This window comes from Mus pahari, chromosome 5, assembly GCF_900095145.1.
Source record: "Mus pahari chromosome 5, PAHARI_EIJ_v1.1, whole genome shotgun sequence".
In the NCBI taxonomy this organism is placed as follows: Eukaryota; Metazoa; Chordata; class Mammalia; order Rodentia; family Muridae; genus Mus; species Mus pahari.
Genome location: NC_034594.1, coordinates 48,529,441 through 48,554,245, shown reverse-complemented (window position 1 = coordinate 48,554,245; position 24,805 = coordinate 48,529,441). Strand labels below are relative to the sequence as shown.

The following is a 24,805-nucleotide window of genomic DNA, read 5'->3' as shown; positions in this document are numbered from 1 at the left end:
AAAACAAAAAACAAAAACAAAAAAAAGAACATATGAACTCAATAACAAATATGCTCAGTGTGATTTAATCGTTGAGTCTATAACTATTAAAATTGCTTCACATATTTATTTTGACAGGAGTTTTTAAGTGATAGGGCATAGAAAACACAATACCTGAGGTTTTAATTCTCAGTATACTAAAGTATCACTTTTCTGGTGTTAATTCTTAAAGTAATTGAAAACATTTTAGAGTATAACTTTTCAATAAATGTGAAGAGAAATTTTATATAAGACAAATGAGAGAAGGAATTGGGAAAACTGGATGAAGAGAAAGAATGACATACTAAAAAGGAGTGCATTCTCTTTAGTTTCTAAAAATGCCCATGAGGCTTTTTTTTTTTTATTTAGCATGCTATTATACTCTTGGAAACGATAGAGGACTCCAGACAGATTGTTTGTGTGAGCTACAATAAGAGTTAGGATATAAAAATTTAAATTCTGAAATATGTACTTATTTCTCTTAAAATAATTATAATAAAATTTCATTAGTGTAGCCCAGGCTGGCCTCCAACTCCTGATACTCCTGCCACATATACCACCATAGTATGCCACCATAACTGGCTACAATAAAAATTTGGTGGGGAGGTTCAAACATGGTTTACTCTGTAGCCCTGACTATGCTGGAACTCACTAGGAAAAGCAAGCTAGCCTCAAACTCACAGAGCCCTACCAGCCTCCACTTTCCTGGGATTAAAGGTGTGAGCCACCAAGCCTGGCAAACAATAAAGCTTTTATATGCTAACATACAGATCCTGTGGAAAATAAACCCACTTTACAAAACCAAATGGAATGATGAGTGAGAAGAGCAGCACTTCAGGTCTCCACCACTCTGGAGACTGTGTGACTGCAAGGCTGTAACAGGAGCCAGTGACCACTTACACTGCTCAAAAGGCCATAAACATTCTCAAGAAATGCCTTTCATCTTCTGGCTGTCTCAGAGAAGGTGATAAAGAAGGAAAGAAGGCCAAACTGTCAGAAATTTAAACATAATTTTATTCTAATATTTAAAAATCAAAATTCTAAGTTTTATAAAAATCGAAAAATCATTAGATATGTTGTTACTACAAAACATAGTAAAATAAACAAGAATCAAAGTTTGTAAAAAAAAAAATTTACTATACTTACAAGAAAACTTTAAATAAGGAAATTCAATTAAATTCTAAGTAAGCCTTTCCTTTTGTAAAATTATATACTGACCTTCTCTAAGGAATACCTACAGAGATATACATGCATCCATGCCTACATATATCCATATGCATTGCATGCATATATATATATATATATATATATATATATATATACCTAACTGCTTATGTCAACACTTGGAAAAAACTGTAGTATAAAGTATAACAAATAGATCAATAGCATTACCTATATTTCCATGCTTTTAAAAATCACTTTAAATATAAGACACATACAATTTATTCAGAGTTCAGTCCATGGTCTCTATTAATAGAATGATAAATTAAGAGGCAAGCTAACCACTGATTAATCATGTCTTTTATTTCATCCAAAAGGTTGTATTTTAATTTTTTTCTGATAAGTCATAGCATTGAGATATCCAACAGACTAAAAACAATATGTAGGAGACCCCATGTTCTGTCTTCCTAGAGGGAACTTATCCACTGACTTTACTACTAAATTCTTCACTATGAGTTACATCACTGCAATCATAACAGGATCTAATAAATTGTGGACTCATAGATTCTTCCTTTTCAGTTTGCTTTCAATTGTTATGTATATAGAGTATTAGGAGATTCAATGTATTTCTAGAACAAAAGAAGTCTACTAACTATAAAGAGGCTAAATGAACATAGGAAGAACAAAGTCTAACAGACCTTCTCAACTCAAGAAGCCAAACTTCACATCCTTTTAAATTAATATTGGTGTGAAATTGTGAAGTGGTTTTTAGGCTAACTAAATTATGATCAATTTTTGAATATTCTTTTCAGTGTTATAAAGATGGCAAGAGTCTTGTTTGCTATAATTCATATTATAATCACACATTATTTCTTATTTTAGTCTTAACAAATTAGTTCATGTCCTAGAAAAGAAAGTGTTATCAAACATACATTTCATATATTCTTGATAATTCTGGGCAAAGAAAGACACAAAATGCTTATAAAGCATTATACATATTATTATATAATCTGTAGTTGATACATTCAATATCAGTATTGAATAATTTTGGTTTAATCTCTTATTGGATTAATCAGTTCTCAGGGAAGGTATTAGTTGTTGGAAACCCATATAAGAGTAGATATTATATGTAGATGTTACAGAGAATAGATAAAGCTTGCTTTAAGTGGGGGTGTTATGAAAATTAATAAAAGAGAAAAGATATTTCAGATGATAGTATTCTGTTTCATAATTTGAAGTTGTGACTGTCAAAGCTTCATGTAAACATATTCACTTTGAACTCTGAACTAGAGTAGTGTTCGAATTCTCACCAAGATATGGATGTCCCTGGCTTGCTCTCCAATAATGCGAATTGCTTTCTCCAGATCTTCTTCTCCTTCCGGAATGCTGAAATTGTCATCTGGTATCTAGACAAAGGCAGGAAGAATGGACAGAGATGTCAAGTACCCTACAGCAGTCCCCAACTTATATGAGGAATATATTCTCAGACATCCAACATTACTTCAAACTATGTTTAGTTCCCAACCTAAAACATACTATTGTTTCCACATAAACATACAATAAAGTTTAATTTATAATCTAGGCACAATAAGAAATCAGTAATGGTGATAATAGTAACATAACAATCATAACAACTGACTACAATAAAGTAATTTTAAACATATTCTTTATTTATGGAGTTTTCCAGACCAATCTTTATACTATAGTTGACCACGCATCTAAAAATCAAGAAATAGGGCACAATATTGAGCAGGTCTCACACAGGATCTTGTACTGAGGAAGTAAATTATACAACTAAATAAAAAGCATCATTTTTAACTAATGCTGATATGGAAACAGAAGGAAACATATCTACATTTAATTTCAGAAAATTTCTTTCTAAAGTAAAACTTTTCATTGCAGAGTTCAACTAAATATGTATAAGTAACAAGCTTCTTGCCTGTCTAGGCCACGGGCTGCCAGGCTCTCTTCCACACTGTTCTGGTCAGTTTCTGACACCTAAAAATGACTTTACATCCAAGTCTCAGAAGTAACGGCAGACTTTGATGAGAACAAGGAATTAAAGGGAAATGCCGAGACAGGAGCATGTTTTACAGAGCTAAAGTGAAGGGTAGAAGAAAGCAGAGGCCTGAGTTTCAACTGGTGCTAGCAACCTGGCAATCCCCACTAAGAACAGTCGGGATGATGGAAAGATTCCTTTGTGGGAATGGCCATCTATGGAGCCAGAGACGAGGGAGGTCACAGGAGCTGAGCATAAGGAATGATGCTGAGGGAACCAAAACAGGCAGACAGTGTCCTAGACAGTGCACACGTTAAAAGGCATTTTCCCAGCTCACAGCCAAAAACTAGTTTATCTTAAATAAAGTCCCCATATGCTTCAGAAAACAAGACAAAAAATTCATAGGAATGGCTATAGTGAACTCATTGAGATGTAAAGTTAATAGGTTACCTCTTCATATTCGCATTCATCGTCCGATGTTTCGGTGATGGTGACCTCTGAGCTTTTTGTCAAGTTGAAATGCACAAAAGTGGAATAATGTTATTAGACTAAAATTACTTGACTTCAAATACAGTATTTGATCTAATTACTTCAATATGAAACTTGTAAATAGAATTTAATTTTCAACCTTTTTTTTTCATAAGACCTATAAATTTAGATATAAATCATTTCAATTAGTCCATAGAAATCTACATTTATATCTGCTTGAATGACTATTATCTTATAATTCCCAGCTTGATACTAAGAATATTTTTAAAGTAGAGAATATCACTCAGGTAACAGGAATTAGAGAGAAGGCTAGGTGTGTACCAAATGGGTAGTGTGCTGGTCATGCAAACATGAAAATCCTTGTTCAGACACTCAAAACCCACATAAAAGCAGACAGGATGGGAGGCTCAAAGACCAACTGGCTAGAAGGGCATCAATGAACAATAGTCACCCTCTCATAACAGGTGCAAAGGGGGACAGACACTGGAGGTTGTCCTCTGATCTCCATATCATGGCATGAATATGACTGAACTTACACAAAGGAATACACACACACACACACACACACAAACACACACACACACACATTTGAACATATATATATATATATATATATATATATATATATATATATATATATGCAAGCTCTCACATGATAAATAAGAACTGTAAGAAAATAGTAAATTTACTAATTATCTGAATAAAAACTGAATTTCCCAAAGCTTCTAAATAGTCATAATGTAACACAACATTACTTGGCTGCAGGTATTGTAAGTGAAGGCCCCGTAGGCACACTGATACTGAAGAATAAGTGAAAGACGCAGTAACATTTAGATGAATAAAACTTAGATCTCTACTTTTGACATACATCTAGGTTTCTAATTAAGTTCTGCTTAAAGTTTCTCTAAATGTTTAGAATAACCAATTCAATATTTTATAAATGCCTAAAATATTGTTACAAAAATGATTCTAGCAACAAGGAGTTCGAGATGTGCTGCTGTGAGGACTCTAAATGCTGTGTTACTCTAGTAATAAATGAAATATTTAACATAACCTTACACTCGAGGAAATCATAATACTTGCCTTGGGGGCATGATTTTTTTCAGTTGGTTGGTTGCTTAGTTTTTTGGAACTATTACTCTTGAATTGAGATTCTGAGCTTAAATACTGTGAAATAGACACTTGACTATACAGTAATGGTTACTAAAATCAAAGATGAAATTAGTCAATTTTTAAAATTTTTCTGGTGGTTACATTGTTTTGTGTCTGAAGTGGTTGTGTATGTATATGTATGCATATATATGTATATATATGTACATATATATATGTATATATATATGAACATAGATGACAGGTTCTATTATTTGTAACAAGAATAGATAACACACAGTATTTAATAAGAACTAGGCATAGACCCTACCTATGTATCCATGTACTAAGACATTAACTCCTCATCCTGTTATGAGTCTGGAGCTATTCTCTCCATTTTACATATCAAAAATCAAAGATACAACTTTCAAGACCTTGGACCAAGGTTGGGAATCAATCCAGATTTCAGGCTTTGTGATGTTGCAGCCTCTCCATGGTCTGCAGGGATTCTGTGCTGGGTAAATACTAGAAGAACTGGCCGTTTTTTCACATGGGACTCTAAGCCTCTAAATACATTCTTAACACTCAGTTCCTTCATCACCCATCACAATTCACTATCTGCCTAGTCCTGTCACTCACATGAGATCCTTAATCCTAATTCACCTATGGCCAATCCCCAGGCACCAGATACTTGCCAAACAGTCGATATTCTATGGTCAAGCATGAGTGTCTCTCTCAATAATATGGTAAAAATAACTAGTTCAAAGATAAAGCAACAAATATACACAGATTGTGTATGCCTGAAATCTGTTTCATAACTTCAATGGATCCAAATTAAATACTCCAAGGAGAGACATGACTACTTGGGCTAGTTATCTCTTGCTGCAAAACAATTCCTAGTAGGACTGTCTTCCTCCTCCTATAATGCCTTGCCAGCAACCTTGCCAGCAGTGCCTTAGGGAGCACCAAGATGCTGGCTGCCATATTGCTAAGTTACTTTTTCTTCACCAATTTTAAGTCCTCTGAATATATGTATAATCCAACTTCCATGGCCACTCTGATACTTAGGTTAGCACCTCAGTTTCCAAACTCTGCATTTACTCTATATTGATGCATAACAAATTTCCAACCACATATGGCTTAAAAGAACAATAAACCAACACTGATTATTACAGTACAGTTGAACTTGGAAGATGGTAAACCAAACAAAAATAAATCAGAAACAAACAAACACATGGAATCTCACTTATACCTGGAAACTATAAATTGTTCAACATGAAGAAATAGAAAGTACTCTGCCCTTAGAGGCACTGCAGGTATGGCTGCTGTGTCAGATGTGCGTCCTGAGGTGACAGAGAGGAGAGAGGCCATATCTATGTTCAGCGTTTTGACCTGTGAACATCTGAATGATTAGCAGCTTAGTATTCACTAAAAAAAGAAAGTGAGACTGAGACAACCACCATTGCCATGGGGCCCAGACAGGGAGATAGCCTGACATTACCACCGGTCTTGGACCTTGCATGCCTGGGGCTGGGGACAGACCATGCCCCAGATGACCCCTTCCTGTTACCATATTGCATGAGCCAAGCATAGCATTCCTAAGACCAATCCTGAGATGATCTCAGACATTAGCAGCACTGGGGACCACTAAGAGGAGAAAGCAAGTGGTGCAGAAATGGGAAAAAGAAAATAGAAAGATGTGGTCACAGTGACGAGAGGCAGAACTGGGAACTTGTGAGGAACAGCTGATGTGAGTACTCAGTGTGGCTACCTGGGACCATGGTGGGTCCTGGACTGTTACCACTGCCAGACACAACTCAGTGCATGGACCTGAAGCAGCAGGGATCTGTTGCCTCAAAGGCCTGACATGTCCCTAGTCTGGACTGCTGCCAGGGGATGTGTTGTCTGAGAACCAGGCAGAACTGGCCCATTCCTCACCTGGGCATTATGGGATAGTTTACCCTGGGGGCTTCTTAGCAGGAAAGCTGACCTAATCCATAGCCAGCTGCAGTACTTGACACAGCAGCAGGGGTTGTGGGTGAGTTGCCCCTGGGTCATGAGAAGGGGAGAGCTGGACCTTCCCCCCACCTACTATTGTACTTGGGAAAGCAGACCCTGCATGTTACCTGGGCAGCATAGTCAATGTGAGGGCTAAACCCTGGGTGTGAGGGTTGTGGGTGAGCTGGCTGGAGAGGATACTTGTGGGAGTGCTGACCCTGCCCCTTGCCTGCTCTGTGATGGCATTGGCAAGGAAGAGGTCTGCTCCTCTCCCTTTTGCCCTCACCATCAGCAGTAGCTGGGAGAGTTGGCCCTGCCCCGCACCTGAGCAGCACAGTCGAGCTGGCAGGGCCCAGGGGAGCCAGCCCCAAGGGTGTGAGCATGGGAGAGTTAGCCTAGCAACTTGTCTGCTTTGGGGTAATGTAGGAGAGGGAAAGATGCCCTCCTCCTCTCCCTCATCCCTTGTCCACTATGGCAGACAAAAGAGCTAGCCCCAGGGTCATGAGAGTGGCAGAACTGGTCAGAGACCTCAGACCAATGAGCTATTGCAGTGAGCATTTGCAATCAAAAACATGTGGACAAATGGGTAGGCTGTGGGACACACTGTGACACACTACAACTTCTACAATGAGATTGGTTTTTCTCTGTTGGTGGGGAGGTTGCAAGGGTGGAGTGCAGGTACAAGGGGAAGGGGAGATGAGTGAGATTGGGGTGCACGATGTAAAACTTACAAAGAACCAATAAAAAAGTTTCTTTTTAAGGAAAAGAAGAAGAAAGTAGAAGGTAGTTGCCACAGGTTAAAGGTGAAGGTAAAACAGAGACGTTGATTAAAGAGAACAGATTTCCGATCTGTGACGTGAGAAAGTTCCAGAAGCCTAGTGCACAGCATGGCGCCCACGGGACAATAATGTGTCATATACTTGATATTTTTCAAAGAGCATAGATTTTAGTAGTTCCATTACTCCAAATGAAGAGCTATTAAAAATGGGGGCAGAAAATCAGAGCTAATTCATGATGCAGGTTATCATTCCTGGATATAAACCCAAAGGGACTGAAGTCAGCATACAAGGAAATACCTGTACAGCATATCTGTACACAAAGGCCAAAACATAGGAACAGCCTAGATATCCATTAACATGACTGATAAAGAGAATATGGCACATATATATACCCAGTGGAATTCTGTTCAGCTATAAAGATTAAAAACCTTGTCATTTTCAGGAAAAAAAAAAAAAACTGAAGATCATCACGTTAAAAACACAAGGAACTCAGAAGGACACATGGTGCCTGCTTTCTCTCATAGGAGAAATCTAGGTGTGCTATCAATATATGCATATCAAATTCATGATGTCAAAGTACACAGTATCAGTCTGAGGTAAGTGGGAAATGGGAGAGGGGGTGATACAAAGAGGACAATGAAGCAAAATGAAGATATAAATGTGTAACATATCATGATGGAGCAAATTATTTTGTATGCTACATAAAGCAACCATTTTTAAAATGTGACTATAGGAAGCAAGTACATTGTATTCATTGCTTTTCTCTTGCTGGATAAAACACTTTTGCATCCAATGACATACTTCCTAAAATAAGACACATTACCTTAACACCATCAACCGGACACCATGAGGGAAACTGTAGAGAAAATCTCGTGTACTGTATGGATGCAACACCTTTCAATTAAAGCTGACTGGCCTGTGGCTGAAGCAGGAACTAGAAGGTGGGACATCTGATTGGCAGAGGGATGGAGCCAGGCAGGAGGATGGGCCGAGGAACATGGAGGGGGCCAGAAGCAGGAGAGCTGAGCAGAGGTGACCAGCCTTGTGGCAGAACTTAGATCAGAATAAACAGGTTATTACCATATAAGATGGTCAGAGAATAGCCAAAGCTTATGGCCAAGGTGTTTGTATACATATTTTGAATCACAGAACTTGGGTCTAGGAGAAAAACTTGGCTTTTACATAAAACTGTCATTCAAACCACCACATGTATTAAGTACTCAAATGTCCTCGATATGTGTATCAAAGTTTTACATTGTACAGCTCAAATGTAGCAATTTATATTGTCAATCATATTTCAATAATGCTTACAAGGGAACAGTAAACATTTGCTGTGTCACATTTTCTGAAGGTCAAGAATTCACATGCTACTTAGCTGGACGATTCTTAGGGTCTACCATGATGACACAGTAAGGAGTAGAGGGGGAAGTCATCTGAAATCTGAGCTAAGGCATGTACTTATAGGACAGCTGACTGACAGCTGTCTAACAGCTGGATGAAGGCCTTAGTTCAGTCTTCACGTGAGTTTCTTCACAGGCTGAAGATATAGTAGCTATGCTTGCATCAGAGTTAGGAATACATGATGCAGAAACCACAACAGCATTTAAAGCCAAGTCTCGGAAGTCACAACTTCAATATAATAAAGGCTGTGCAGGGCAACAACGTTTAGTATACAGTGAGTAGAAAAACAAACAAACAAAACCACACAGGACCTTACTGGGCATGCATGAGGGCCTGGATTTTATCTCCAGAACCTCAAAACTGAACATAAATACCCGGAGGAGGGACCACTGCACAGCATTTTAGGGTAGTCCGGCTAACAAACTACTTCATATGCTTTCAAAAAGCCAAAAGATAAAATACGTGAGAAGATCATTTAGAATGGGCTTTAGATTATATAAGGGCTGTATAACCATTTTTTAAATTATTATTTCTTTTATTATCCTAGAAAGAAATGGGCATCTATGGAGAAGTCTTCCCTTATTGTTTAGATGAAAGGACAAACAATGCAAACCAATCTAAATTTCCCTCCCATTCTAGATTTGCATTGTCTGCCATATTTTTATTTACTTCAATGAGATGTCCTTTGCTCAGCTAAAGGACATTAGTCTCTTCTGAGAAGTGGCTACCCCAAGGCAACTTCAACAGCACATAATGCCAGTCAGTCTACAGAAAATAATGTCATTCTTCCCACACATACATAACAAACTCCTTAACAAAGAAAATACTCCAAAATCTTCTGCACATACAAATAAGCACATACTGTCCCCGTGAGGAACAAATCCACAGGTGAGTTGTTCAGATGGTAAAATAGAGCTGAAAATGTGATTTGTTCTCAGAACACTGGCAATGTCAGACAACACTCAGAACTCCTATGCGCCTCTCCAGCAAATATCCTAGACAATAATTTTAATCATGAAGAACCTAATGCTTCCCCACAATAAAAAATAACAGATTATAAGAAAATTAGCACTTTATAAACCATTGAAGCATTTCCCAGGACTATAGCAATGTTTATTTTCAAAATGACCCTAAGAAATACAATGTCCCAGTCATCTCGAAGATGAAAATTAAGAAAAGGAAATTAAAAGATTTCCTAGGGATTACATAACTATAAATGACAGAGTCAATGTTTCTTAAGTTCAATTCCAAAAGTTCTCTGTCATATACTGTTTCTACACTGGCACAGTAAGAATATGGGGTTTATTAATATATTAGATAATATAAATACAAAATTTTGTTTTCAATATCCTGGGTAATGAACTCACATATTTATTTTCCACCTCTCAGGGGCACCTTCCTGGCAGCTAAATAAAATCATTTAAATAGCTCAATTTGAGCACCACAAAGGAGAGAGAAGCATAAATCAGCTAGAGGCTATAGAACTGATCATTAATTTAACCAAGGCCAAAGGATTAATAAAAAGAAAGATCAAACCAGAGAAAAGCATCCGAAAGAGGAGCCGATACACTCTTTGACTGATACCTTTAAGTATGCACAAAACATGATCTGAACAGAAAAACTTCTCAGAGCAACTCATCTCACACGCACTGCTACGGAACCCTTGACAATGCAGCTGTACTTTGGTGTAGACATTTGTATGCATTTGTTGCCTGGATAGCTAGCAACACATGGCCAGATGCACAAGCTAATACTAAGTGATTCTGCGGCAATGTCAAAATAACGTTTGTCACTGGAAATGCAGGCCTCAGTGAACCTGTAAATTGGGAGAAGAAAGGGAAACAGGAGTGAGAGAGAGACAGCAGTGCAGTGCACCCTGAGAGGCTCACAGACTTAAAACTGAAGCCACAGCCTTGACTCTAACCTCTCCAGTGATGATGTAAAGCTGGGCTTATAATCGGAGGCCAACTCATGATCCACCCAGTGAAAACAGATGAACTGCCCAGCACAGGGAATGGTTCTGTTTGCAAAGCCTCCGAGGGGCTCCTAAAGAGAACGCACCACATTTGGATACTGATTCCCCGACCCTTGGGGCATCCTCAGGGATGAAATAAAGGAGAATTTGATGGAACATCCCGTGTGAAAATGTTTGGGAAGCATTCCTCTGGAGAGAAATCTAGCAAGGGTGGAAAGGAACAAGTCACAGACAACTGTCTGAAAGAGAAAACTCTTTGCTTCTGCTTTTACTGAACAACTTTCTCTCCTGTTTGCTAATCTCTCAGGAGGTCCTGTGTAGAAAATGTCCAGGCAATTAAGCTCTTTGTGATTTGCATGCAGAGCCACTTTCCACTGGGAAAAGTAAGTGAGCATTTGGACTTAAAACTGTTTTAATGATGCCAAGCTGGCTCTGAGCAGTTCAAAGGTCTCTGCCTACTATCTGCCTACTACTCCTTCAAAGAATAAAATAATGGTAATGTTGAATTCTAGATCCAAGTCTCATTTGTCACCGCTCTTGTTGCCCTCGGCTGTAACCCCTGCTCTTCTATACACTCACCTCGGCAAAGCCTCATCCTATAGCCTGCTCTTACTCTGGTCCTTTCAATGGACGCACCTTCCTGCCTATGCCCAGAGCCCCCACTTCCAGGTCAAACACCTTATGGTAGAGTTACAGTCTAGTCAGGGACTACAGCTCCCACTCTGCCACATATTCATGGTTTCTAAAAAGAATATAGGGACTTGGGAGTTTTACAGTACAAAACACTCCTTGGTAGTTAGTCATAGAGGGAGTAAATGCTAGTATCGAAACAAGCAAAATTTGCCCTAGTTCCTGATTTTGTGGATTCCAGTAGAAGATAGGCCACTGTTTATAATAATGCGTGCTTGGACAGTGTCATGGAGCAGAGAATGATTATAGTAGCACAGGAGACACAACTTCAAGACCAGGTGCCTCAGAGAAACACTTTAGCTGGACTGACAGCAGAGATGACGGTCTTAATGGGTCACAAGTATATTCTTCTGCAAATGGGCCACGGGCAGAAATCAATGAACAATCTGCAGCTTAAAGCAGTAAACAAACTCCTTCCCATGAAATCCTCTACCACTGACACACTCATAGGGAGTGATTACAGCCAGCAGCATCTTTAGAGAGAACAAACATCACAAATGTATGCTTTCTGTAACTTCACAGAGCTACTGTCGACAGAAATCACTTTGTAATCCTCTCAGAGCCAATGTTCACAGAAGCAATTAAAACAAAACAAAACAAAAAAGCTCATTGAGATCCTCCCTTATTAACATTTTATTTCCTAAACAGAAAGGGTACTATAAATATCAAATATCACTGTCATCTTCTCTCTTGCTTAGGAATACCAGCCTAAAGTTAACTGAGAAGTAGACACAAGCGACAACAACTGATATGCGTGCTTGTGGTCACATTCTAACTGATAACTTGTGGCAGCCTTTACTAACAAGTCTGTGTGAGTCCTCTGAATTACCAGCACTGTATAGGTACTCAAAGCTGTGGAAAGCCCTTGGCTACTCTGGTGCCAGACAGCTATTAGACATCTTCTCATAGCTGGAAGAACTGTCAGTTAACATGTAAAATCTATAGTTCTCATGCTGGTTGGGGGTCTTTCCAATTAGTTGGCAGGGAGACACAAAGACAGGAGCTCTGTACACTACTCCTCTATCTGAACAATGTGTTAGTGCTGTGGTTTTGAAACAGAGCCTGCAACAGTTAGCCTGGAGCTGCCGCTCAACGCCCCCTTCGCTCAGAACTCTGAGGGCTGGGATCGTGGGCACGTGCCAGCATGCCCAACAGTATCTGGAAATATAACGGCTACAAGTCAGGGTATTTGTCTCAAAGCTTGCTGCTCCAATTATAGGCTCCAGACCTGTAGCATCTTGGGAGCTTGTTAGCCACGAAGAACCTCAGTGCTCACCCAGATTTACTGCATTAAACTCGCCATTTACAGTTACATGTGTGATTCATTAAAGTTAATACAGACGACAGAACACAGCACCAAACAGTTTCTCTCTAAACAGCCCATGGCATTAATACATGTAATGCTGAACATCCTGGGTTTAGTTTCATAGCTGTTGGTCTAGAGTATACATTAAAGTTATCAAATCTTTTTATTTGATAAAATAAACACACACATATATATGCCACAGACCACCCAAGTCAGGTATGGGGTGTCCCTAGAATGAGGGTCCTTGAAGCTAGGTGGGTAAGGATTGGGTGGTGACAAACAGAAACAAACACAGAGGCAGTTTGAATCTGAGTGTATTTTGCAGCTCTCAAGCAGGGGATTTTATACCTTAAAAAACCAAATGTTACGTCTCTTAGAAACTATACCCAGTGAGACAATCACAAATACCAACAAAAATCATTTGCACAGTAAAGAACAAAAAATCATCCAAGCATTACAACTCTGAAACTATGTATTCAGTGAATCACAATCAGAACAGGTAACATCATTATAAATCATCAAAATATAACAATTCTAAAAGGATGTATTCAGTGGGGGCTGTCATGCAAGGCTAGTGGCATATTTCCAGGAGTATGTTAATAAATCTTTAGCGGTCAGTGTTCTTAACCACTGAACTAACTCTCCAGCCCCATGGTCAATTATTATTTAACATCTAATGCCTGATTTTTTTTTAAAATAAATCTTCAATATATAAATTTAAACTATTTCAATTCTTTCTAATTAAGGCTTTCTTTACCATATACCAAAATCCATCTCTGATGACACATGTGTAGCCATATGAAATCTTATTGTTGGGAAAGTTTTTATCTATCATAATAGTTTTGTAAATGATTTAGAAAGTAAAGCATTGGTTTCCCTGGGGATAAGGTCATGTTAGTGACCCCATCTCTAGGGATGGTTTCTTACCCATTATTCTGGCTTAATATCTTGGCTACCAGGAATATGTAAATAAGAAAAGGAGTAAGAGAAAACAAAACAGATAGATTGCCGTGAGAACTATGGCTCAATATTTTTTCTCCAGCAAAGAGTTCCACAACCAGTTCCAGGAGGCCTCTCCCTTTTGAGGTCAATCACCTCAGTCTGTGGAACTTGTCACACAGATCCTACTGGAGGTGGTGTGGCATATATATATATATATATATATATATATATATATATATATATAATAAATTCTAGTATGTAAACATAATTTTCCTGATAATTGGAAACATTAATTAGCAGTTACTAATTGTTTCACAAATATATTTTACAATATTATAAAATTTCAGGATGTATCATTTTATAAACTCTGAAACAGATGTTATCTGTTTCATAAACTTTTTTTAAAGAAAGGAAGGAAGAAATAAAGGAAGAGAAGGAAAGATACTTGTAAATCCATTATACTTGCTACTTCTTTTTAGTTACTCAATTAACATTTCTTTGCTTTAAAAATAACCAAATGGTAAAAAACAATAAACAACAATAAAGTCAATAAAGGTAGAATTTTTATTTAGTGAACATTATCAGTGAAAATCACTCCTGAAGTGAGGCTCTGCACAGAAAACAGCTATTGTAGATGGGATACCACTCTAATGCTTCAGCTTATTCCAGTGTGTTTCTGGAATCCTTACTTTGACAGCTGTAGACACTGAGTCTGTATCCAGAGATGAAGATGCTGTAAAGCCTAACTTTAACTGCACTCAGTCATGACTGTTCCTGGGACAGTGGGGACCATAAAGCAGGCAGCAAACTCATTTACACAGCCTAAACCTAAATTCTTACTGGTGGAATACACAGAAAGACAAAATAGTTAAATACCAGTCGGGAAATAGAGTTAAGAAAAAAAAGATAATACTTCCCTTTCCTAAAATGTGTATTTCATTTTCCTTCCTTGGAAAAGGTTTTGGTTTTGACAAGTAACACCAAAATCATTTAACCTTTAGCCCCTTTAATACAAACGTATCCCAGCCTGCAACTAACAATTGCAACTGGGAACTCCTGAGCAACCACAACTTTCTAGGCAGTCCTTAGTCACTACTACAACTGCAACATCTTCAAACTATGACTTTAAAAAGTATCACTGACAACCACCGCCAGACTTTTCTGCCAGTTCAGTAGACAACTATTTATCCCGGTATATCTTATAATAGTGCAAGTATTTTTCTAACAAGAAGTTCCATAAGGAATTCATACATCACTTGACTAGATCTCTAAATGCTGTGGTGACAGCAAAGATAAGAGCCAAGTCATGCCTGCTGCCAGTTCACTTTGTGGAAGTTTAAAACACAGAAGCAATTACATAGTGAAGCCCTTCACAGGAGAAACAAGAGTCAATGATCACAAGCAACAGGTACCAAGGAAGACTGTCACAGCCATGAGGTCTTTCCCCTGAATATCCTCCCTAAGCCATAACAAACCCCCTGGGCCACACTTTAACAGAAGCATTATCCATAGCATCCTAATTTGCTTCTCTGTTACTGTGATGGAGCGCTGACCTTGTGGTTGGAGGAGGAAAGGCTTTATTTGAAGGCATAAAAGAAAAACAAGGGCATGAAGAAGAAACCATGAAGGAACGCTGCCTATAGAATTGGTTTTCTGGTTTGCTTAACAACCTTTCTTATACAGCTAGCCACACATGCCTAGAGATGGCAGGAATCATAGTGGTTTGGGCTTGCCTGAATCAACTAGCAATCAAGAAATGCCCTGTCAGCAATCAGGAGGCAGTGGCAGGCAGATTGCAGTAAGTTTCAGACCAGCCTGGTCTATAGAGTGAGTTCCAGAACAGCCAGATAATACACAGAGAAACCCTGTCTCAAAAGAAAACAAAGAGGGGCTGGAGAGATGGCTCAGCGATTAAGAGTACTGACTACTCTTCCAAAGGTCCTGAGTTCAATTCCCAGCAACCACATGGTGGCTCACAACCATCCGTAATGAGATCTGGTGCCCTTTTCTGGTGTGTCTGAAGACAGCTACAGTGTACTTATATGCAATAAATAAACCTTTTTAAGAAAGAAAGAAAAGAAAAGGAGAAAGGAAGGAGAGGGGGAGGAGGAGGAGAAAGGGAGAGAGGGAGGAGAGAGGGAGGGAGGGAGGGAGGAAGCAAGGTGGAGGAAGGAGAGGGAAGGGAAGGAAAAGAGAGAGAGAGAGAGAGAGAGAGAGAGAGAGAGAGAGAGAGAGAGAGAGAGAGAATGAATATGAATGTCCTTTAGACATGGCCACAGGTCAAGTGACCTAGACAATTCTGCAACTGAGGGTTCCTCTTTCCATGTATGCCAGTTGACATCTGTCTTAGTTAGGGTTTCTATTGCTGTGATGAAACACCATGATCAAAAGCAAGTACAGGGACAAAGTTTATTTGGCTTACACTTCAACACCATTCAGCAACAAAGGAAGTCAGGACAGGAACTCAAACAGGGTAGGAACCAGGAGGCAGGAGCTGATGCAGAGGCCATGGAGGAGTGCTGCTGCTTGCTGACTTGCTCCCTCTGGCATGCTCAGCCTGCTTTCTTATAGAACCCAGGACCACTAGCCCAGGATGGCCCCACCCACAATGGGGTAGGCTGTCTTCTATCAATTACCATCCAAGAAACTGCCCTATAGGCTTGCCTACAACCTAATCTCATGGAAGCATTTTCTTAATTGAGGTTCACACCTCTCAGATGGCTTTAGCTCCTGTCAAGTTGACATAAAACTACTCGGCACAACGGAAACTCTGACACTAATGATGAGTCCTGCTTTTGTGTCTGGCTTGAGCCACATTAGTCTATACATGCTCCCTACTGTCTGACTGTTTAAGCAGGGTAGAAGACGATATCCTGGAGAACTCAAGTGAACCTCTTCCAGAGGCCTTTTTCAATACTGGCAGGTCATTATCTAGTACCAGGAGTATGACACAAACTGTAAGGGAAATCTAGGGCAAACTGCACTAAATTAGTGGTGATTACATATATATGCAGGATAAAGGACACTGGGGTTCTGATTCACTTATGCATACTATAATTTTTATTAGGCACTGAAGTAGCCTGAGGGCTATAGACTTTAAACTCAAGAAAGTCTCACTTCGACAACTATCATAATTGCCTTACAAAACAATGTCAAATAACATTATACTGTCAATTCCTAATTATGCATGTGAAGAGAGCCCAGGGATACAAGGATAATTGGCATTCGCAATTAATCTTGAAACTTCATTTTGACTAAGAGTTAAAGCCTCTCCCATGACTAAACCTCTTCCCCGGACACAGAATATAGCAAACTCCACTGGTTAAATGTTTGACTTTGCTCTCTCCCAGCTATCCTTTGGTCGGAACATGATATAGTAATCAGCCAACCATGAAGAGGTGGAAGAAAAGCATAGATGCCAGATAATTAACGAACTTGATAATAAAATCCTGAAACTTAGATTTACTTACATTTGCAACTGTGATTTAACTTATTTTCGTAAGATATGGACTTACAAAGAGTGTGGCCAAACACGCAAGACCTATAGAGGTTCGAGCCAGATGAGGATGGGGTCCCCGTCATGGGGAAGGGGCAGCAGACAGAGGGTCCCAGCCCTAACTAAGAAGATACCTACATTGATACCAGTTGACAAAAGGAAAGTCAGTTTTCTCCAGTTGTGTCATTGGGTGACACCACATTTTACATCCCTGATCAGGTCGAATGCCCTTGAGTAGATGTAAACCACAAGGTCAACTCAAAGGTATTTTTGTGAACATTTTGTTTCATTTTGCTTTTACTTTTGTTTAGGATTTCTGTCTTACTAGTCTTTTTACCAGTCTGTTTTTTTGAAAGAAGCTAGCAAGCTGGAGCATGGCCAACCAGCTCTGGCAGGTCTTGCTCTTCTCCATTCCCTTCCTACAAACCATTAGACAGCGTTCCTAAAGCTTCCCACTTCCTCCTCCTAAAGCTGCCTACCACGACCCATCAAAGAACTGCCACCGCAAGTTGGCTCACCTAGTCAACATACCAGGTCAAATTAAACACCTCATCCTAACACTGGGTTTTCCCTTAAACCTTTCTAAACTGCCATCTGCCTGTTGGCCACATCTGTCTCCTCTCCATCCAGAGGCAGTCCTTTGTCCCACTCCACTCCTCCTCCCTCTTTCTTGTCCTCTATCTTTGTCTTTTATTTACTGCTCTTTATTCGACTGGAGCAAATAAATCTCCCTTGTGCTGAGAACTTGATCTTGGTGTATCTTTTGCCAACACCAGACCCTTCAGTTTTGACATCAGTTTTGTGGGGTTTTCTTTTTGTGGGGGTGCTGTGTTTTACTTTTTAGTCAGTTCTCTTTTTTTTTGCTGTTTCTGTTTTGGGGGACCATAAAATTGGGTGGGGAGGGAGAAGGGCTGGATCTGATAGAAGTTGGGAGGAAGGGATAACATGATCAAAATATATGACATGAAAAGATGTTAAATTTTTAAAAATGGGTGTGAAAACTGAAATATGTTGCAGTTTTAATTCAGTACTCTTCTAGAAATTTCCATAAATCTGATTTTTTTGTTTAAAGTTTTATTGTGTAAGAATCCTATGTTTATTTTAAAAATACATCTTCAAAAGGTTATCAATTAGTCTTACATTAATAACTAAATTATGTTTAGAGAAATCGTTTTCATGACAAAAAAATTTACAAATGTTTTGTTGGAATTCACTGGGAGGGAAACTGGAAACCCTTATATTTGGTACAGATAAAATGAGACATAATAATATGATTTTTTTAACTTTAAAGTGAACATTCTGAAACAGATTATAAAGATTCATTTATGACACTAAGGCAACCCACATTCTTTTCAAATTGATTTCAAGACCGAACTCCTATAAAAATCATTTTTTATCCAAAATCATACCACATATTTTCTGCTTAACTGAGCCTGCTAAAGCTCCCAAAATGGATCACTGCTGGATCTATGAGATCCTGAATTAAGAAAAAAAGGTTCTATAACTATTCCAATAATAGTAATAATAATAATAATAATAATAATAATAATATTTTTACTGTCTGACATCTTTATATATAGCCATTTTTCTTTTATCTACTGTAAGTGGCTCTTACAAACACTGAACATTAATCCAGAATTTCCTATCTAGAGAAGGGAAGGCTGAGGACTTACAAAAAATTAGTGAACCTAATTATACATATAAAATTATTCATTTTTCTGGTATCTACATTCATAACTGCTCATCATGATCTGTTGCTGTTTTCCAAGCATTCGCCAGCTCATTCCACAAACATTTATTAGCCCAATGTGTGTGTGGGGGGGGGGGACGACAGGGTATTATCCGGTGCTACCACAAAACAGCCAAAACCGAAACTATGGAGGAAGGCAACATCCCTATGGAGAGAAATTACCATTATTTAGGGCAGCACAACTGGATCTGGTACAAGACCACAGGGTGCCCAGAGGTACATACAGATCTCCCTTCATATGTCAACATCTGATGGAAGTTACTAAGAAGAAATGCTGAGGGTGTGGGTAGGTGTGCGTGTCTGTGTGCGTGTGTGCGTGTGTGCGTGTGTGTGTGTGTGTGTGTGTGTGTGTGTGTGTGTGTGTGTGTGTGTNGTGTGTGTGTGTGTGTGTGTGTGTGTGTGTGTGTGTGTGTGTGTGTACCATTTATCAGAGAGTTGGGAGATTCCTTGTGCCACCTTCATGTCAACTGCCTCAATCCTACAGGTCAGGGTGTAAATTACATGGTCCTGGAAGGCTTCCCTACTCTGCTCGTGACTAACCACAGATGAGCCTACACTCCTAAAATGGCTTCAGCTGGGACAGCTGGGCTGGCAAAGACTCCACCTAGAGGTCCCACGGACACTCCATCGATGGGGTCCACAGGCGCCCCCGACAGGAAGCCCCTGCGCAGGCCCCGTCAGTCACCAGCCCGCCCGGGAGGCCACCAGAAGGATACGCTCCAGGTAGTAGGCGCCCTCGGAGGTCACCGCCTCTGACACCTCGCCGGTGGGTGACAAGCCAATGCCCAGCGCCTCCAGCACCCGCAGCGGCGGGACCCCAGACGGAGCAGCCATGGTTGCAACTGCGTCCCTCGGTGCCCCGCCGACTGGCGCCGCGACTCTCGCGAGAACCCGGGACCCCTCACCCCGACCAACCGGGCACCTGAAGGCCCGGGTCAAGCCCTCTGCGCGTCCGCAGTTACTACGACAACGCGTTGCCTAGTTACCCCAGCCGCCCCAGGAAGCTTGGCTTGCAGACTTGAAGCCCTGAACCAGGGAGTCATATTACATTTACACAAGTTACTTGTTTGGGTGTTGTTGTTGTTGTTGTTGTTGTTGTTGTTGTTTTCCCCCTTTTGTTTGTTTCCTTGCTTGCTTGCTTGCTTTAACGCCACTCTTTCCGGCTTCCTTTTTCTCCATTGCTTTCCTTTACTCTTGTTTATCACATGCCAAAGTGGGTCCTCAATTTTTAGATGTGTAGAGAACCTCAAATGTTTCTGGGGAAGGGAAGACTTAAGAAAAGGCGAAATACTTGTCTCTGTATTTCTAGAAGAAGTGGGAAAAGCTCTAGGAACCACTTTTGGGGAGCTTCCAAATGCTCCTTAAACCCTTAGCAATGAAAACTGAGGATGTTCACCTTTATTACATCCTTTCTAGCAATCTTTTGATTCGTTTATGTGGACGTCTGTGTGGACCGTGGCTTCCTACATGCGGACTTGGAATAGTCTCAGTCGTATTGAATTACGCCATTGATTTTTGCTGAGGTAAACTCACATCCATAAAAAATTATGAGCTACCTATGACCCTAACATAAAGTTTAATAGGTGATATTTGGGATAGGGCATGTAGTTAAGAACTAATGAGATACCTCTGAGGGAAGGGGGCAGGGAGGAAGGGCAGGAAAGAGATGGAAGGGGGAAAGAGAAGGAACAGAGAGGAGGACAGGAAGGAGGGGGGCGGGAGAGAATTGACTAATTTGTCCAATCATGTGTCTCATTGCTGTGATAGAAACTTCTGGTTTATATAGGCATCATTAAGACCATCTTTCAGATTCTTTTCTGTTTTTAATTCTACATTACTTGATGAACTCTGGTTGATAATTATATAAAAGATCCTGTTTATTTAATAAAAACAAAAAACAAACAAAAACTGGTAACTTCTAGAGGGGTGACTAAGAACCTGAATGTTGTAATCCGTTTCTATCACTTCCTATCTACAGTCACAGCACTAACCATGTCTAGCCTGTCTCCGAATTTGTAAACTGAGGATAATGTCACCTGCCTCAAGTGTTGTTATTAGCTATAAATCACCAGAGCATTAGCCACCTATTCAGAGCATACAGAGATAAGGAATATGAGCGGTTTCTATTAAGCTTGGTTTCGAATCTTAGAATAAAGGTCACGATGGTGCCTGAACAGTTCAAGAGTTTGCTCACATCAAATGTTCTGAGTGCTTGTTAAATGCAAAGAAGCAAAAATACAGAAGAGGAATTCTGAAAATGGGGGAATCTATTGACTTACATCTGACTTCATCTATCAAGATGGTTGACTGTAAACTGAACCCTGAAAAGTGACCTGGGTGAGGAGTGGTCGGGGCCAGGCACTGCTGATGCCTCAAAGGACAGGCAGAAACATGAAACCCATGGAGGACTGTCCCTTGGAGCTTCTAATGTTCATTCTGTCTGCTACAAACTCTGTTGTCTTTGAATGTAATGTCTCCTCTTCTCTAAATAGGTTTGTATTCTACAGCTTCCTACTTGTCTTAGTTAAAATTAAGTTCCTTGAACTACCGCTTCTGGTTCCCTTATAAAGACTTATAAGAGCCGTCTAACTATATATAAAGAGTAATGGAAAAAAATGAAAAGTAAAATATGTAAAGATTCTTATCATTTCCAGTATACCAGATATTTCCAATAAGTAATGTAAATAAAATTAGCTTAAAATATTGTGACTGTGACAAGCCCAAATTTAATATTTTGAAGGACTTAACATATAAGAATTGTTATTTAGTAAGGCATAATTATTTTAGACATGGCCAGGGCTTGAACATAAGAAATGGTTTAACAGAGTCCTGAAATACGAAGTTCAGTCTGTATTTACTACGTGTGGAAGAGAAGTCAGAGATGTTCATTCAAACGTGTGAAAATGGAAAAGAGGTATTTTACACACACACACACACACACACACACACACACACATATGCATTAGGTCAAGCTTCCAAATGATCAAGGTAGTAACTGAGTTGCTAATCTATTTACTTCCATGTAATAGATTTCAAATTTTTAACTCACCCAAGATGTATTATCCAATTACAACTGAACATATATTCTATATATACCTTATCATTAATGTTTTGAAAATTCAAATGCAAAGAAATTAAGCATTTAACTGTGTAAGCCCTTTGATACCTACAGTGGATAAAAATGTTTTTGTTTTTTTGTTTGTTTGTTTATTTTTTGGTTTTCCGAGACAGGGTTTCTCTGTATAGCCCTGGCTGTCCTGGAACTCACTCTGTAGACCAGGCTGGACTCGAACTCAGAAATCTGCCTGCCTCTGCCTCCCAAGTGCTTAGATTAAAGGCGTGCTCCACCACTGCCCGGCAATAAAACTGTTTTAAAAAACAATTTAATTTAAAAATATCTTAACATGACAAAGAGAATGCTTGTGGACTTCAGCAGAAGAATGAAGTTTGAGATGACTCCTGCTCTCTTACAAGCGCTCTGTCTTGGCAAAGGTAAATCAATGTCATTTTCAAAAATTAGAAATGGAGAGAGAGAGAGAGAGAGAGAGAGAGAGAGAGAGAGAGAGAGAGAGAGAGAGTTATGGTATATTTTTATCCTATAGGGTTTTTTTTTTATTGGTATATTTTTACATGCTTCCTTAAAGGGGCGGGGGGGGGGAGCCAGGAGCCAGAGCATTTTGATGAATGAGCAGGAAACTGCTTTGTGCTTTGCCTGTGCTCCTGAAAGAGGTAAACAAGGAGAACAGCGAAGATAGTCCAAATGAAGCAACAATTACAGAGGACAACAAATGTAATCTCCTCCCAGGCTAAATGTTCCATTTATGCAAAAGTGAAGTCATTTTAAAAGCAAAACCAAAAGCACTCTGACAATGAATACACGCTGCACGTGTGTAGTTTCAAAGCAGAAAATGTTCACATGCAAATATGTTGCAAAGTACAATTCAATTTCCAAAAATACTAGCATTCATTTGCTACCAATACAGACCAAGCCATTTATTGTTGCATATTTTTATACAAGTAGCTTTTTTTTCCCTTTTCTTTCAAAACTTTGCAGTAAGTGGTAGTCAGCTTTAGGATTTCTGAATTCATAGAAAGAGTAGCAATTGTGCTGAAAAATTCCCATTTTTGGTCATATGCTACATATTTTTTTTTCTCTTTGCCCTAGCATCCATTTGGAAATCCATTCCTCCTATATCCCTTCACCATGTAATTCAGAGTCAGCCTGTTCTCTGTGGTGAGAAACATGTGATAGGGGCTTAACCCAAAAGAACGTCGCATTTCTTTTGGCTACAGAAAAAGAAAGAAAGAAAGAAAGAAAGAAAGAAAGAAAGAAAGAAAGAAAGAAAGAAAGAAAGAAAGAAAGAGAAAGGAAAAAGAAAAAAAAACCTCTGATTTCGAATATAATTCTTGGTTTCTAGTACTTTTAAATTAAAAGAAATGAGGGCTTCATGGGGAAAATAGATCATTCTAGGCCTTGCCTGGGAATGTACAAAAGGACTCTGAAGAATTTCATAGAACCAGAAAGGAAAAAAAGTCTCTCCCTCTAAAAAGAAAAAAAAATAGAATAGTCACAATAATGGGGCCACATCAAAAGGATACAGCAGTCATCCATTAGAGCTGCAATGGGCAACGTTAGACCAGTCGTTAATGTTCATAAAACAGTGTTGTAATATAAGGCAAAGTAAAAAAGAAATATCTAAGTGCAAGCTGTGAGTAGTGAATGCTTAAATAAACAGAAAGTGAGAGAAGTGAGGGAAAAAAAAAACCTATGGAGAACAATTAGAAAAACAAATAAATCCATAAAAACACGAAATTGGGAACCATAAATACAAGTAGAAGGTCAGGAAGACAATGGAAACAGGAATGAGACAAAGCGATAGGAGAGAGGAAGCCCACAGAAACACCGCTGACTTTGTTTCGTGTTGGTGACCTACCACCCCAGGGCATGGCACCTACCCTTAAGTGTAGGTAATACAACCACAGAGGCTTCCCTGGTGAAAACTAATTGTTTCTTTGCAAGCTAATGTCAACTGGAGGCAGCTTCATGGATGCAGATGGAACTGGACAATTTTTAATTATAAGATACACAGAGCAAGCCTTACAGAAAACAGTATAGAAATGTTGGAGGATTTGTGACTTATCCTTAATTGAAGATACCACTATAAATAAATGCATATATATGAGCTATGCATATGTATCACAAATATCACTATAAATAAATGCAGACACACATATACATCACCCCTATGTAATAATCTTTGTGAGTTTCTCAATGCAGTCATTTAAATTTCTTTTACATGCTCTTTCATCTTTTTTCTCCATGTTCATGTGCAGCACACATGGTCCCTCTGTATCCATTCAGATCCATGCAGAATGAGCCAGGTGGCAAGGCTTATCAGACACGTGTGCAGTTTCTCTAATCACCTATGTAATAAGTAGGTGTCCCGTGACAGTGGGAGGATAAGTCATGTCTCAGGATTTCTTTGCTGTGAAAAGGTATCATGACAAAAGCAACTTTTCTAAGAGACAATATTTAAATGGGGTTGTCTTACAGGTCAGAGGTTCAGTTTATTATCACTAAGGCAGGAGCATGGCAGCACCTAGGTGGGCATGGTGTTGGAGGGGCTGAGTTCTACATCTTGTTCCGAAGGCAAATAGAAGACTGATTTGCATGCAGATAGGAGCGAGGTTTCTCAAAGCCTATCCCCACAG

General features: G+C 39.3%; 1 protein-coding gene and 1 non-coding gene across 3 annotated transcripts in view; one reads left to right on the top strand and one right to left on the bottom strand.

The window, feature by feature from the left end:
• The window catches only part of Spag16 (sperm associated antigen 16), an 834,729-nt gene extending 814,774 nt beyond the window's left edge, over positions 1–19,955 (bottom strand). For both annotated transcript variants that reach the window (XM_021198510.1, XM_021198511.1), the window contains exons 1-3: positions 19,810–19,955; positions 3,629–3,675; positions 2,490–2,585 (exon numbers count right to left, since the gene is read on the bottom strand). In XM_021198510.1, the coding sequence (XP_021054169.1) occupies positions 2,490–2,585; positions 3,629–3,675; positions 19,810–19,927 (261 nt within the window). In that variant the 5' untranslated portion in view covers positions 19,928–19,955. The remainder of the gene's footprint in view (positions 1–2,489; positions 2,586–3,628; positions 3,676–19,809) is intronic.
• On the top strand, positions 6,051–6,182 carry LOC115064139. The gene has a single exon (XR_003843995.1). It is a non-coding gene; the product is annotated as a small nucleolar RNA SNORA17 (small nucleolar RNA).
• Positions 19,956–24,805: the final 4,850 nt, after the last annotated feature.